The sequence below is a fragment of the Myotis daubentonii genome, chromosome 14 (assembly GCF_963259705.1).
Source record: "Myotis daubentonii chromosome 14, mMyoDau2.1, whole genome shotgun sequence".
In the NCBI taxonomy this organism is placed as follows: domain Eukaryota; kingdom Metazoa; phylum Chordata; class Mammalia; order Chiroptera; family Vespertilionidae; genus Myotis; species Myotis daubentonii.
The window spans coordinates 18755981-18772508 of NC_081853.1; the positions used below are offsets into that span (position 1 = coordinate 18755981).

Genomic DNA, 16528 nt, shown 5'->3' on the forward strand with positions numbered 1-16528 from the left:
CTGCAGATGTGCAAGGTCCTGGCAGCACACCTCTGGATGAGGCGCTTTAAACTTTGGACAGGTAGCACTAAACGGCCTCTATCCAGAGTCACGCTTACACATGTGAAATCTTGTGCTCATTCACTGGGAGAGAAAGAACTTCTAGTTGTAGAGCACACACATTAGAACTCAATGAAGCCCCGGCTCCTAAAATTCGATACTGCCAGGTAATTGAGAAAATACACATACAAATGCTGCCCTTGAAAGGAGGCACTCAGGATTGAGGCTGCCTCCCACAGCAACAGGAAGAGTGGCAGCAAACGCATTTTAGGGCACAAGACCTGTTACATAGGACACTCCTTCCCCCTTGTGCTGCAGAGAACCTCAAGAGAACTGGCCCAAAGTGACAATTTAATAAGCTTCAACCCTGGGATGCTCTATGGCACCCTAGTGTGCCTGCACAAGGTAGACACTGAATGAGGACTGAAGAAGTTGGGAGTTGAACAAAGCTTGGGCTAATTTGCGTGGTCCTGAGTCAAAGGAGGACTTCTGGAACTATCAGGCAAAAACAAACAAAAAATCCTAAAATGGCCCGGCCAGGGTTGCTCAGTGGTTGAGCATCAATCCATGAACCAGGAGGTCATGGTTCGATTCCCGGTCGTCATAGGCTGGGTTGTGGGCTTGACCCCCAAAGGGTCCCGGGTTCCATTCCGGTCAAGGGCACATACCGTGGTTGCAGGCTCCTCCCTGACTCGGGCTCTGGTTGGGGCTCTTGCAGGAGACAACCAATTGATGTGTTTTTCTCACATTGATGTTTGTCTTTCCCTCTCTCTCCCACTCTCTAAAAGATCAATGGGAAATATCCTCGGGTGAGGATTAACAACAACAAAAAGTCCTGGGTGTGAAGTAAAACACTGTACTTGACTGAAAAGTTCATAGCTTTCAAGCTAGACTCGTCGTAGATACCCGCTCGTAGGCCAGGCTCCTCTGAGACCCCAGACAGTTCATTACTGTGGCCTCTGTAGACTCGAGTCATCATTATGTGGATGTCTTCCCTGACTGTGTACACGCGCAGGGTCAGCCACAGGGCAGACATTTGCTCAGTGTTTATGAATGGGTGGGTGACTGCTCAGAACACAGCAGCCTGCTTCTCTGAGTAGGAAATACGCTTTGCCCTGGAAGAGCTGTGATGTCCCAGGTAGCAAAGGGCAGTGTCACTGCCTGCCACAGTGCTCTCCTTGGCTTCCCGTTGCCCTGACAACAAAGCCTCCCAGGCCTGTGCGCTCTGTCTTGTTTATCCTCCCCTGCCCCATTTTTAAAAATTGCCCCCACCCTCAATTACCTGCCAGCCTTGAAAATGCACACTTCTTTTTTTTTTTCATTTCTAAAATTTTACATTCCCATTTGCCTTTGAGCCTTTTCATTTCGCCTCATGTCTCAGATTTTACACTAAAGCCAGCTTCTGACTGGTCTTGTCACCCAGTCTTTTCTGTAGGTTCTCCTGCTACACAGTGATTGGCGGGATCTCTCAGCCTGATGCTGCACACACACAAAACGCTCAGTGGCTCAGACACCAAAATTACACCCACAAACTGACAGGCTCTTTGCTATTTGTACATGAGGAGGGTGACAGGTAGAGAAATGTAGATCTCTTGTTGATTATAGCATATGAGAATTATTAAAACTGATTATTCTTAGCTTAGTATGTTCTGATGGTTAGCCATTACTAGCCTAGAAGCACATCTAAATGGGGAAGGAGGGTAGACGTTAGTTTTATTTTTAAGAAATTCTATCTTTGATACCAGCAGTAGTATAGTAAATATATTGAACACTACAAAAGAAACAAGTGCTATGTAACTGGATTTTTTTAATGCTCTTCTTCTTTTTTTTTTTTATATATTTTATTGATTGTTTACAGAGAGGAAGGGAGAGGGATAGAGAGTTAGAAACATCGATGAGAGAGAAACATTGATCAGCTGCCTCCTGCACACCCCCCACTGGGGATGTGCCCGCAACCAAGGCACATGCCCTTGACCAGAATCGAACCTGGGACCCTTCAGTTCGCAGGTCGACGCTCTATCCACTGAGCCAAACCAGCCAGGGCTCTCTTCTTATTGAAGTAAAATTTACATATACTAAAATGCAGATTTTTATGAGTTTTGACAAACATCTATCCCTCGAGTAACCTCACCCAATCACAATATGTAACATTGCCATCATCCCTAACGTTTTCTCATGTCCTCTTTCAATCATTTTCTTGCCCCCCCCATAAAAAATGTACATTTTAATTTATCATAGGATTGTTCTTACTGTGTGTACATAACATGCTGGTTATTCATCATATTCCCCTTCTTTAGTGATCAGACTTGGCTTCTCTAACAACTCTACAGAATTCTTTACACATAAATGGGCTCTTCATCCTTTAGCTGACACGTTTACTAACCAGACATAAATGCTTCTACTGAATGCTTATCTGAACTCCAAATAGTTAGCGTTGGACTCTGCTCCAGTCTCCTTCTGCTTATCGGGTTATCGGGTGTTGCTTACTTTGAGCCTGGCTGCTGGCTTGTGCACTTTGATACAGAAATGACCATTGTTCCCCTGCAGGTTGCAGGTCCCCCCGTGGTTACTGCAACAACCGCTGTAGTGTCTTCAGTGCTGCTGTCCCCGAGTGTTTTCCAGCAGACAGTGACCAGGGCCACAGGCCTGGAGAGGAAAGCAAGCTCCTCTTCGCCTCTGACAGTTGGAACGTCGGAAAATCAGAGAAAGCCTTCCATCATTCTCAGCAAGTCTCAGCTCCAGGATACATTAATACACCTAATTAAGGTATGTAGTCTTTGAATTTTCGTTCTTTAATTTTAAAAAATTACAAGTTTTAGAAATTAGGTCAGTAAGTTAATTCAGGACTAGATGCAAGTCATGTTATTCTCTTCCTGAGCTTATAGGTGGAATAATATCTGAGTGAATTATTAATCATGGTGTTTCTGGGTGGTAAGATTCTATGGGTAACTAGTTATACAAATCATTTATAAGTAGTTACTCACACAGCTTTTTCCTAAGCTGTTATCAAGGATGTGAGTTCTGCCCTGGCTGGTGTGGCTCAATTAGTTGAGCATCATATCATGCACCAAGAGGTTGCAACCTGGTCAAGGCACATGCCCAGGTTGCCGGCTTGGTCCCTAGTAGGGAGTATGTAGGAGGCAGCTGATTGTTTCTCTTCCTCTCCCTTCCTTTCTCTAAAAATCAATACAAACATATTTTTTTAAAAATAGGACGTGAGCTCTGATAAGGTAACTGACATTACCATCTCTTCCAGAATGACTCCAGCTTCCTCAGTACACTTCATGAAGTCTACTTGCAGGTTCTGACCAAGAACAAGGACAACCACAACCTATGACTGGAGCAGAAACCAGCCTGAAAACAGAATGTCAACCTCAGAAACAAATAGGCCTCATCATGAGAACTTCTGAACAGAACATGGAGTTTCTAGAATCCTGAAATTGAGCCTTTGAGAAAGAGACTCATTCCTTAAGAATGTTTCCCAAGTGACGTTCTCAGTGATAATGGAGGTTTCACTGTGAAGCATCACCAGCAGCCCTTTGTTTTGACAAAAAAAAAAAATAGACCATTGTGTTAAGTTGTGTGGGTGTTTTCATCAGCTGTAAGCACCTGTGAAATAAGGAGTCTTGAGTTTCAACTGCTTTCGCTTTTGAAGTCTTAGGGAGGAGGGTCCCCAGCCATGCTGCAGTCAGAGTTCGGCCCAGCCTGTGTCCCCCCCCCCCCCACTTCCCCCCAGGAATGTGAGCATTAGGCTGAGAGTCAAGTTTGAGCAGCGCAGAAGCCAACTCTGTGCAATGTCGTTTCCAGTTGTAAGCATCAGAATTTAAATGGGCAAGTTAGGACTGGTTTGTTCAAGTGAAGTGTATTTTATATGAGTGCTCCATTTGGGCCTTTAAAGTCCTGAAAATTGTGTTTTGTTTTTAAGAGTCCTTAACGCTGACATGCAGCAGGTTCGTTCCCAAATGGTGGTGAGAGAGCAGGCACGTCACACCTCTGAAGCAAAGGCTGAGGCTGGTAAAGCTCAAATTCTATCAGAAATCTTCACTTTAAGTTAAACTCTCCAGTGGTTTTGAAAACGTTACATTTGTGTGTGAAGCATAGCCTTATTTTCCTTTTCTGTGTAAACACAGAGGTCTTTGTTGATTGTTTTCCTTAACACTTTGACAAAGGACCAGTGGACCAATCTGACAAAGCCATTCTGGTTCCATTCCTCGAGTCTACTGAGAATAATGTTGAAGCTATGCAGAAAAGGGAGCTGTTACTCACACTGCCCTTACCTTATTGTAGTATACGGAGTTCAAGCAAAGCAAATTCAGAACTTTACCAATGTATTCAGGCTGTGAGTACTTTTGCAGCCAAAGTGTGAAAATATGTAAAGATGCTTTGTTATGCTGCTATTAATCTGCCAGGATTTATATTTATTCTTTTATGGCATGTAATGGTGATTAGTAATATTTTAATGTAGATTTGGGTTTATTTCAGCAATAGTAATTTTAAGATATTCTTTGAATGAAAGTGTTTTTGTTTCTATGATACAGGTCATTTTGTAGTATTTAACCAATTAAGATGCACTGCTTACTTTTCTGAGCACTATTTAATGATTGGGTAAAAACCCTAGTGGCTCAACCAGCTAGCATAAGGATTAGCTGTGAATAATGCTGACAGATATGATAGTTCCTCGGGAGCAATCAGTTAAGCTTTAATGGTAACTCAGTCATAAGCCCATAGATTTTGTTTCCTAGTTGAGATTTTAGAAAATTACCTGTGAATTGCATACTTGTTTTAGTTTGGTCTTAGTTTTTTAGCATAAAGAATGCTTTGTTTGATTGGCTTTATTCATCTAAACATTCTTCTCTGATAACTTTTCCGCTTCTCAATTTAGTGTCTTCTATTGCATCTACTTAGTTATTTGTGAATTGTGCAAAAGTCAGGAAAACTTATAAGTTCTCATACTCAATTAGGAATAGTTTGTTTTCAAAGGTAGTGTGTAAGTTCAGCAACCAAAAATGAATTGCTGGTGTATCACAGGGAAAGGGAAAGTTACAGTAGGATACAGAGAGTTACTGACACCAGGAGACTGTCCACGGAGCCACACGACTGTTCTCAGAAAACACTTGCACCAGTAGGTTTGATCACACCCAAGAGTAGTCTCAGTGGGCTTTGGTAAGCAGAAGAATCAGGGGATTCTGGTTATAATTAGTAGACATTTGAATTGACATGGTGATTTGAGTATATATAATATTAGGAGAGTTAAGAGAGAATATCCTAAGAGGGTCTGTAATCAAATCTGTTCATTTTCACCTTTAACCCAAGGGAATAAATATGATAGATGGAAAAGAGAATCTGTGATAAGGTTTCCTTAATGTGAACGTAAATTTTAAGTGCCCAAGTCATGGAGATTTGAAAAGGTGATGCCTGTTTCAACTCCCAAATTTAAATATTCAAAGCATGTATTTAAAGTTCAGAAGCCAGAACTTCACCATTATGATTACCTGGAAGTTTGGGCCAGAATGAGTTCCTAAGAAAGTCGGGCCAAGCCTGGATAGTTGCAGTTAGATGATCCTGGCCCAGAAGTCCGTTCAGTTGCCTTACTCCTTTCAGGCTCACTGTCCAGAACCTCGTGCTAGCTTGGGTTGCGTGTTTACATTGCTACCGTGTCTTTTCTGGAACCTTAGTTGAATCGGAACAGACACCAAACAGAGAGGCTTCTTGCTGGGTTTGCGGGGGCCGCTCTCCCGTTGTGGTTAATGTGCTGTTTTGAATGGACTCCCAGACGACCTTGACTCCTTTAGGCAGAAGCTCCTCCCCACTGTGCCTCTCCCGAGATTTGTAAGGTGTGGCTTGGAATCCTGTTTTCAGATGACGGTCAGTGTCAGGAGAAGCATTCCGTGCGTCTGCATGTGAGTGTCCACAGCTTTCCTTCTGAGGCTTTGGGTCACCGTCAGTGGTGTTTGGAGAGCCGAAGGTGACCTGGGTCCTCCTCTGCCTGAGGATGTGCAGGCTTTGTGTAGGCTATGTCTGCCCCAAGTTTGCATGTCAAGCATTTGTTCCTTTTCCACCTATGTTTTCCTATAAAAATTGTAAACCCTGTCAAATCCTCTAGTTAAATATTTTTAAACAATGCAGCTTTATTACTCTCCTCCCCAAAGAATGTAGTTGGAAATTTTCTCATTTTGGTAGTAGAGGCCATAACTGCCATTGTATTACTAATAATGCAACATGAAATTGAAGGTGCCTAACTGCTTAAAGAAACAAAATCAGCCATCATACTGTAACTCTGGGCAAATGCAGAAACACGGAGGAATGAGAGGCGGTGCAGGCACGCGTGGGCCCCGTCCGCGTGAGTGAAGACCAGGAACCACAGGGACGTGTGTCCTGCATTCTCGCTGCACATTTGCTGTTGAGCATGTGTTTCTCTCTTACCTGTCTTTGGTTTTCTTCGCTTGTATTCAAAGTACCTTGTGCCCTGTGTTTTCAGGTGCCTAAAATGTTAAGATCTGCACCAAGTAAAGCAACTAACACTGGGCTTTTTGAAAGCTGTGTCCCTGAGTGTGCTGGGGCCTCAAGGAGCCTGTTTTTCAGCGAGAGAGATGTGTGCAATGTTTCACTTGGTTTTATATTTGATTTGATATCTTCATTAAATGCTGAGATGCAATATCGTTCACTTAGAGTGGGGAAGATGCAAGATTGTGTTTCCCTTTTACCTGTGTGGTTCTGTGTTCTAAATGGTTTTTATTCTGTACCACCGCTTTGGCCACGTGGCTCTCTGTGACTTTCAGTGTCCCAGAGCCCCAGCTCCCCGAAACACTGCGGGGGAGGGGAGCTCTGGAATTACAGCAAGATTTTTGTTCCATGAGCGCAATACTGCATCATTAACATTTTTAATGGTATGAATTTTATACCATCTGTGTATGTTTGCAAATATTAAGTTATTACATGTTTTCAAATGAGCATTTTTCATCCTAAATTTTATATGTTTGCAAATATATTTTTTTAATAAAAGTTCGAAACCAAGTTTTACCACCTAATAAATTTTAATTGTGTTTTTATTTAATTTAGAGAAGTAGAATCTTTTGAATGAGTTGCTCCACTTTGCCAGAGCCTAATCCTGGTGAGATGGGGTGGGGCAAGAGAACAAAACTGACAAAACCTTTGTCTACCTGCTTCCACCCTGTTCCAGCCGGTTGGATCGCAGGCCACACGATTCCCAGGTCAGAAGCCTTGAATGAGTGGACTCCAGAGAATTTCATCTCCTGTTTCTCTCTCTGATGTGTCCCTGCCCCCAGACATTGCCCCTCCTAAGGCCTCTCCCAGGCCCGGTTCTTTCCCCCAAATAGAGCTAATAGAGAGGTTCCCATCCTGCTGGCACTTCCCCAGATGGAGGATACAGTTCTAATCACGACCAAAAACAGTGTATAAGAAACTTTACAGTCTGGGTCATTTCCCAAAGTCATTGTTTCATGTGTATTGAGCTGTCAATGTGTGCCAGGCATCTAGGAAGGTAAGGAAAGAAAGGGAGTGAGGAAAGTAAAATGTGATCATGGTGGGAAATAAAGAAAAGTTTAGCCCTAACCGGTTTGGCTCAGTGGATACAGCATCAGCCTACAGACTGAAGGGTCCCAGGTTCAATTCTGGTCAAGGGTATATATCTTGGCTGTGGGCACATCCCCAGTAAGGGGTGTGCAGAAGGCAGCTGATCGAAGTTTCTAACTCTTTATCCCTCTCCCGTCTCTGTAAAAAAATCAAATTTTATATATATATATATATATATTTTTTTTTTTTTTTTTTTTTTTTTAAGGAAAAAAAAATGGTTGAGCCCTGGCCATGTGGCTCAGTTGGTTGGAGCGTTGTCCTGTGCACCAAAAGGTTGTGGGTTTGATCCCTGGTCAGATCTCATTGCATTTGGGAGGCAACTGATTGATGTTTCTCTCACACATCAATGTTTTTCTCCCTTCAGCTATCTCTCAAAATTGATAAACATATCCTCCATAAGGATTTAAAAAATGTGTTAATCATATATCTCCCTAACAATTGTTAACATTTAATGTTTCCAAACAAAATTCTCCCTAAAATGTTTGCTACACCTTCCTGCTTTCTTAGAGCAGAGCATATACTAACTCTTGCCTTATAACTTTGTTATAAATACACACCAGTTATCATTTATTCAACTGCTTATTCAACAGGTAAGGATTGCTGTCTCATTTTCTGTTGGTTTTTTTTGGGTGGTGGTTTTTTGTTTTTGTTTTTGTTTTTGTTTTTTCTCTCATTATTTTCTTGATCTGCACAATAACCCATTTTAGGGAGAAGGAAGTTGAAGGTGAGAGTGATTGAGGTATATGCCAAAGGTGGGTCAGGACCTGAAGCCAAGCAAACCAGAGAGCTGGTCTAGAATTCCTTTTTTTTTTAAGATATATATATATATATATATATATTTTTTTTTATTGATTTCAGAGAGGAAGGAAAAGGGAAAGAGAAACACCAGTGAGAGGGAATCATTGATCACTGCCTCCTGCACACCCCCTACCGGGGATCGAGCTCATAATCAGGACATGGGAATCAAACCGTGACTTCCTGGTTCATACGTTGACGCTCAACCACTGAGCACACTGGCCAGGTGGTTTCTGGATTGTTTCTAATAACGTTTTCACTCACTGTTTAGGGATCCTGGATCATAGATTAAATGTTGCTAAACTTAATCTTTAAGTAAGGAGACTGAATAAGAGACTATTGAGGCTTCTGGGAAACTGTCTCAGAGAATTACCAGGAACCAGCCTGCCTGTCTCACTGACTGAAGAACTAGAACTTGCATCGCTGGGTGGTCACTGAGGAAAGCCCACCTTTAGACAAAGCCAGGTCCTTGGAAGGCAGAAGGGAAGAGCAGAAATGGTCCCTCAGACAAACCCTGAAGCTCAGCTACCTTTCCATCTTTCAGGCAGCTACCACGTGCAATGTGAACAAGCCTGACAGGTTTCCAAGGAGCTGAGATCAAGACCAGGTTCTAACGGCTACCTCTCGGAGTTTGCTAAATGGATTAGGCAAGAAGACAGCTGTCACACACAGAACCAACCGGCAGTGAACCTTGCTGTCCACACACTGGCAGGAGGGCAGGGCTCCCAGCCCCAGCCAAGCCTTACCCACATCTCTCCAGGTGCTCCAGGGAACTTCGCTAGAAGGTGACTAGTATGAGATGTAACCACCAGAAGGAGAATGGCTTGAACCGAAATAATACAGTGTGACATTCATACCATATTTGACAAGCATTTTTCAGATGAGTTTAAGTTTGAAGTGAATTCCACAAGTAATCATAACTGACATTCGTCATGTGCTGCATGCTCTTATTTAACCCTCTCCACAGCCCTGAGGTGGAGGGGTGTGGAGACCCCCACATATAACACCAACTTCCCGTCACCCTGGGAGGGGTCAGAGGCACTGGCCCTGGTTAGATTGGTGTCAGTCCTTCCGACTGAAAAGTGCCCCAGAATACGGAGCCAGGAAAGCAGCCACAGTCCACAGGGACTATTTTCTTACCAGGTCACTGTCACTCCAGAAAGATGGATCAGGTGCCACCCGAGTCCCTGCAAAGCTCTAGGAGGCACCCTCAGCAAACCACCCCCCGTTTCCTATGGACTCTCAGAATGTTGGCAATGGAGCCCTGGCTTCTGAAGCAAGTACAAAACACATTTTGCTGCCCAGGCCCCATTTTGTTGTTTCTATCTCTGATGTGTCCCTGCCCCCAGACGTTGCCCTCCTAGGCCTCTCCCAGGCCCGGTTCTTTCCCCCAAATAGAGCTAATAGAGAGGTTCCCATCCTGCTGCCATTGAGAAGGATGGCTTCTGCTTGACCCTCGCTCCCCCAGCTAGGCCCTCCAGATGGGAAGGGGGACTCGAGCAATGGTGTGCAGTCAGTGGCCTCCACTTAACCATGGGATCAGCACCAGGGGTCTCTACCCCAGCAGGTGCCTCGTCCCCTTTTAAACAAATATTTTGTAATTCCACCTTTACTATCCTGAGCTGGAATTTACGGAGAATGTGACCTATGCCTGTACATACAGTGCTAACATACCCTACGTGTCACATGAAGAAGAAATGTCAGAGTACTCTATAATGAAATGCTCCATATTAAATAAAGAAACACACAACTACAGAAACTCTCCACATGCCCCAGGAGAGAAGCCCTGGTCTTCACTGACACTTGTCCCCACCATACCCAAAAGGTGGCTGCTGTCCCACCAAGGGCCTGTCCAGGGCCCAACGCCCCTGTGAATCAGCCTCCCCCACCCGCCACGCCCACAGCCTGGATCTCAGCACTCACCGCCTGGACTCACCTGGGCTCCCACCCAAAAGGAGACCGAAGAGCTATTTGCACTCCAGCCCAAGACGCAGGGTTATTAATTAATGCTCCCGGAGGACTTTGGAGTCCCTAAACGATGGCTCAGTGCGATGCTGGAGGCTCAGCCCCTGATCAGCCAACCTCTCGGGGAGAGGGCAGAGCAAGGTGGGCTGGAAGGTGGAAGGAGACACATGCAGGTGCTGCCTGTTAATCTTCACCCGAACCTTGGGCTGGGGGCGGCAGCTATTCTTTCCCAGACAGTGTGCTTGACACCACACCTGCTCAAGCGCACACCCATGCGCTCGCACACCCCCTCCCACTCCCATTAGATTGTGACCCCGTGGGGAACCGGGACTGCTTTCGCCCCTCTGTGTCCACAGTGTGTACATAGTAGAGGTGCCTGTCACTACTTGGGGAATAGAGTGAATTTCAACATCAGATGAGGGAACTGACAATTGAGTAATTTGCCAAAGGCAGTCAGTCCAAGTTCACCCAGACAGAGCTCAGCAGAGGCGAGAGCTGAACTGGACGTGTTCAGACCCCTCCCTCTGGGCTTGCGGGACGTGGAGGAAGCCTCTAGGTCCCTGGAGAACTGCGAAGAGCATTTGTGAGATGACAGCAGCATTGCTCCCTGTGATGGGGCAATGGGCCGGTCAGGGTTTGCTTCGCCTGTTGTGATTATTCCCAATTACCCCTCGCAGGTGTAGCTCTCAGAGGACTTTCTCAGCCCGAGACCAGAGGAAGGCCAAGTAGAGAAACTGAGGCCCAGGGTAGGAGGTGGGTGGGACCCAGCACCCTTTTCCCCACTACAGCTGTTGCTGCTTTCCAATTCAGTGTTTTCTTTTTTCTTTTTTTATTTTATTTATTTATTTATTTTTAATATATTTTATTGATTTTTTACAGAGAGGAAGGGAGAGAGATAGAGAGTTAGAAACATCGATCAGCTGCCTCCTGCACATCTCCTACTGGGGATGTGCCCGCAACCAAGGTACATGCCCTTGACCGGAATCGAACCTGCGACCTTTCAGTCCGCAGGCCGACGCTCTATCCACTGAGCCAAACCGGTTTCGGCGCAATTCAGTGTTTTCAAATTCGAAATGGATTCACTGTCTCAGTCCCCCTCACCCATGCCAGCCCGCGAGGTACAGTTTTGTTGCAGGGAATACTGTCATTTCAAAACTTGCTATCCATGGTCACCTCCTCCTTGGAGCCTTCCCTGATCTGCAGTCTCAGCAGGCAATTCTTCTGCACAGATTGCAGCAGGCAATTCTTTTGTACACGCAGCCCCTGCCAGCCTGTGACCTGTGACCTCTTCAGAACGAACCAAGAACCCTAACAGGATTGTCCTCCCTGAGCCTCTGGCACAGCACCAGCACCTGGGCCCAAGTGGATGAATGGATGAGTGAATCAAAGGGTCAGTGATGGCAGAACCATTTCGCTGTCCTGACTGGTGACCAGCAGCAGCAGCAGCACCTTTCTGTTTTGCACGGTAGCACAGAGCAATGCTTTACCAGGCCTGGTCCTAGTCCCCAGAATGAGAGGCCAGCTGGATTCCCTTGCTAATTCTGGGGTTGGGGGTGGGGAGAGAGATAGTAAAAGCCATTGGGTTTGGAAGGCAACTAACCTGGGTTTGGGACCTTTTGCATCTCCTGACTAATCCTCCCACCCTTAATGGCCCCGTGTTTCCCTGGAGGAGCTGTTGCTGGGGACAATGAAACAGCCCCTCTATGTACCTGTCTCCAGAGCGCTTTAGTCCACCCTCAGTAACCATTCCCTTCAACTAGTCAACATCCACCCAGAGAAAACCCACTTCATCTCCCCACAACAAAACAAACATGTGCATCTTCAATATCCACGGGAACAAAGGAGCCACCCCACCGCCCTGGCTTGCTTAGGGAACTCAGGCGCGACAAGCAAAGGGGACAAGGGTGAGGATCTCTCCCCACCCCATCCTGCAGACCGCGCAAGGTGCGGCCCAACCGCCGTAAAAGTGCCCTGTCGAGGGCTCTGCCCTAGCGCAGCCTGGCACAGCGCCCCTGGGAAGGAGCTGACAGGGGCTGTTGGGGCGGCTCCCCACTCCCCGCCCAGGGAAGTGCCCAGGCTCCACTACTCAAGTTGCAAGCTACAATGACTAGGCACCTTTTCTTTATGCGCGAGGAAAGTAGGCCTGGCAGGGCTGGGCTGGGCTGGGCCCAATACTGGTGCTCACCTTTCAGGAATACCGAGGCCATCCAGCTCCAGGCCTCCGGGGTGACTCGGAGAGCCCACCACCCAGTCTGGTCCTGGGATTGGCCAAGGACACACAGCAGCGGCTGGGGAAAGCCCTCTCTCCGGGAAGCACAGTGCTGGCTGGGGCGCAGGCCCAAGTATTGTTTGTCACAGGAGAAATGCAGCAGGAGTGCCAACGTCCAGCCAAAGGGGAGCAGCCATTGCCCTTCCTCTACGCCAGGAATAATCCTGGGGAGGAAAGCACGGAGACCAGTGGTTCTCAACCTTCTGGCCCTTTAATACAGTTCCTCATGTTGTGACCCAACCATAAAATTATTTCTGTTGCTACTTCATAACTAATGTCGCTACTGTTATGAATCGTCATGTAAATATCTGATATGCAGGATGGTCTTAGGCGACCCCTGTGAAAGGGTCGTTCGACCGCCAAAGGGGTCGCGGCCCACAGGTTGAGAACCACTGAGGCTCTGTGGGGAAGGATTTAATAACAGCGATGTAAACAAAAGCAAGGCAAGCAGAGGGTTCATGGCCTTACTGAAGATATGCATGCTCATGGATAGAAAGGGAGAGAAAAAATGACTGGAAGGAAATACCAAAAAGTTGTTCATGGTGAACTCTGGATGGCGGGGTGATGGCAGATTGACGTTTTCTACTTTGTGTGTGTATCAGCCAGGGTTCCACCAGACGAGCAGAACCCATAGGTCTACGTTAGGAGGTTTGTTGCAAGGAACTGCCAAGTCACAAACCTGCAGGGCAGGCTGTCAGGGGCACGCTGGGCTCTCGGCATAGGCCAGCAGCTGCCACTCGAAATCGCTCTTCTTTTTTTTTAATCGTCACCCGAGGATATGTTTTAATGGATTTTTATTTATTCATTTACTTTTTAAACCATGGTTTGTTTGTTTTGTATGCTTGTTTGTTTTTGGTTACTCCTCACTGGATATTTTTCCCCATTTATTTTATCTTATTTTTGTAAAAATGTATTGATTTCAGAGAGGAAGGGACAGGGAGAGATAGAAACATCAATGATGAGAGGTAATCCTTGATCAGTTGCTTCCTGCATGCCCCCCCACCAGGGATCCAGCCGGCAACCGGGCACGTGCCCTGATCAGGAATTGAATGGTGACCTCCTGGTGCATAGGTCAACACTCAACCACTGAGCCACACCAGCCAGGCTCCATTGATTTTAGAGAGTGGAAGGGATGGGGAGAGAGGAGAGAGAGAGAAACATCCATGTGAAAGAGCCACATCCGTTGGTAGCCCTGGACATGAGTCAGGGAAAGGGCTCTGAGAACTCAGGCTGGGATACTGGCTCACTGCAAGCCCTGTGCTGGCTTGTGGCCCATGATGCTTAGCGCAAGTGTGCCCCCGAGCACACACATAGGCTGACCCTGCCAAAGCGATGCCCAGCGCTGTCATTCAGGAACGCAGCTGCTCGGGGCCTGTTCATGCCTCATCGGTGCCCACTCTGTGGACATGCAGGAGCACATCAGGATAGCTGTGCCCTGAGTTTCATGCGGGTAGCAAAACAAGGGCAGGAGGAGCCCTCACCCAGGGGCTTGCTCCCAACCCCAAAACACCCATAGGCAGCCCGGCTTATGAAACACAGGGGCAGCTTTACATAACCATGAGAAGTCAAGAGAGAAAGTGCATTCATAAAATTGCATCCTGACTCCCCAGTCTCAGCCGCATTTATTTCAAGATGGAACTTTGGTTTTGCTTTTTTCTGAGTATGTTCACTGGCAAAAGCCATGTTCCTTGGCACTAAGTTCCAACAAAAGAGAAATGTGTAAAATAGCAATTGAAAGTCCCCCTCAGCCTCACCCCCACAGTGTGGAGCCTGCCCTTTATCCTCTCTGCTTTGCCCACGCAAACTTAGAAACAGGCACATATCCGGGCACACACCTGCTTTTATTTATTTTTGACAGAAAGAGGATCACGCTCCCCGCTGTTTTATTTATTTATTTTTTTAATATATATTTTTATTGATTTCAGAGAGGAAGGGAGAGGGAGAGAAACATCAATGATGAGAGAGAACCATTGATTGGCTGCCTCCTGCACACCCCCTACTGGGGACTGAGCCTGCAGTCCAGGCATGTGCCCTTGACTGGAATTGAACCTGGGACCCCTCAATCCGAAGGCCGACGCTCTATCCACTGAGTCAAACCAGCCAGGGCTCCCTGCTGTTTTATACCTTGCTTTTACCCTGTCGACAACAGATCACATCTTCCCACCATGCACTGGACTTTCAATGCTTTACCTGCCACACTGCACTAGGTTCTGCGGGGCACACCGCAGGGCATTGAACTCAGGTCCTAAGGGTCTTCCCAGTGTTTTCCTCTGGAAAGTTCGCAGAACCTGCAACAAAATTGCCTGAGGGTCTTCTTAGGAAGGCAGAGTCCTAGGCTCCACCCCGGAGATATTGATTCAGAAGGTTGGATGTGCTGCCCCAGGATCTGTGTGTTTAATAATTGCTCAGGCAGTTCTGTGGTCATTGGGACTATTAAGGAGCTACATTTCCTCTCTCGCCAGTCCAATTTCTGTCTCCAAGAGCAAGACCATTTCTCAGTTGTTTTGGTCTTCACACTGATGGGGTAATGACTGCTCAGGACCCCGCCAGCCTCTGCCCTCTGCTCTTGTGGACATGTTCGCAGGTGGAGCTGCCCTCGGGATCATCTCAGAATTCCCCGTCGAAGGGCATGAGCATGGTGGGGGCCTTCGGGTCCGAGGGTCTGGCTGGGTGCCCAGGGCTGAGCAGCCGGAGGAGCTGGGCCTGGGCTCGCCCTGTGCTAAGGCGAAGGCACACAGGCTTTGCTGCAGGCCAAGCAGGTGCTATGGTGATGCCACCCTGCACTCTCCAGGATGGACTGGGTCTCATTCACTTGGAGCCCTGAGGTGAGGAAAAGCGACCCCAGGGGTCACCAGAGCCCCATGGTATGGCTGATGAAAGGACATTTTCTTTCCACCACAATGGGTCCCCAGAGCCACAGCGAACGCCGTGCCACCATCAAAGAGTGGGTGCCGAGGGGCAAAGATGAGTCCCATCAGGCAGATGGGGAAATGGAGGTTTGGAAAAGGAAACCACTGCTCCCAGTGCTGCAGAGTTGGAAGGCACAGAGCTTCCAGAGGGCTTCAAAGGTGCGTCCTCTTCTTAGTCGGTGAGCAGCTTGAGGGCAGCAGTGGCATACCCCAGGGCTACCTCACTCTGACCCAGCCTGCAGTGCTGGCCAGCGTGGGGGCCAACCTCTGATGGCTGGGCCAGCAGGAGCCAAGTGCTGGAGGGTGCCACACGTGGGATCTGGCTGGGCATCTGGGAGCCAGGCCAGCAGAGGAGAAGCTGAGGGGCACCTAGGGGTGGGGTAGATGTCCCACATGCTGCAGAGCTCTGAGTATGGGCTATGCAAAGGACACAGAGGGAACACAGGCAGGGCCTGGCCACTGGTGCCTCCCATGGCTTTCTCAGGGGCTCAGCATGAAACAGATCTGATGCAGGCCCCTGCTCAGGCACCGGTTTGAGGAGCCTACCTTTATCTCTCCGTATATCTCTCCGTACTCTCATTTTCATAATCGCCATCCCCTTTCAGGCCTCTACAGTCCGGGGCTCATTCTCTTGGGGCCAGTGCTTAAGGACGGGGCTGGTCGGCCAGGACAGAGCCCCACACCCACCAGCCCTGTGACCTCGTTGGCTTTGCCAGTCTCAGTTTGCTCACATGTAGCAAACTGATTCCCAAGAAGCTTCCCGGCTCTATTCCACCCAGGGCCGGGCGGAGGAAGGAGGAAGGAGACCGAGTGGTCTGCAGTGAGCAGGCAAATTCTGAGCCACGCCTGGAACCTGGAGCTCTTTCTATTTGTGTTTGGTTAATACCGCAAAGCAGTGCCGCCTGAGTCACAGGAGCCGGGCAGCCCATAGCTGCCAGCAAACGTCGGAGCTGGAGGA

At 47.4% G+C, this 16528-nt stretch overlaps 1 protein-coding gene across 4 annotated transcripts in view; it reads left to right on the forward strand.

Annotated features, from left to right (window-relative positions):
- The window catches only part of DCP1A (decapping mRNA 1A), a 51206-nt gene extending 44135 nt beyond the window's left edge, over positions 1 to 7071 (forward strand). For all 4 annotated transcript variants that reach the window (XM_059663283.1, XM_059663280.1, XM_059663281.1 and 1 more), the window contains 2 exons: positions 2587 to 2805; positions 3296 to 7071. In XM_059663283.1, coding sequence (XP_059519266.1) covers positions 2587 to 2805; positions 3296 to 3376 — 300 coding nt within the window. In that variant the 3' untranslated portion in view covers positions 3377 to 7071. The remainder of the gene's footprint in view (positions 1 to 2586; positions 2806 to 3295) is intronic.
- The last annotated feature ends 9457 nt before the right edge of the window (positions 7072 to 16528 follow it).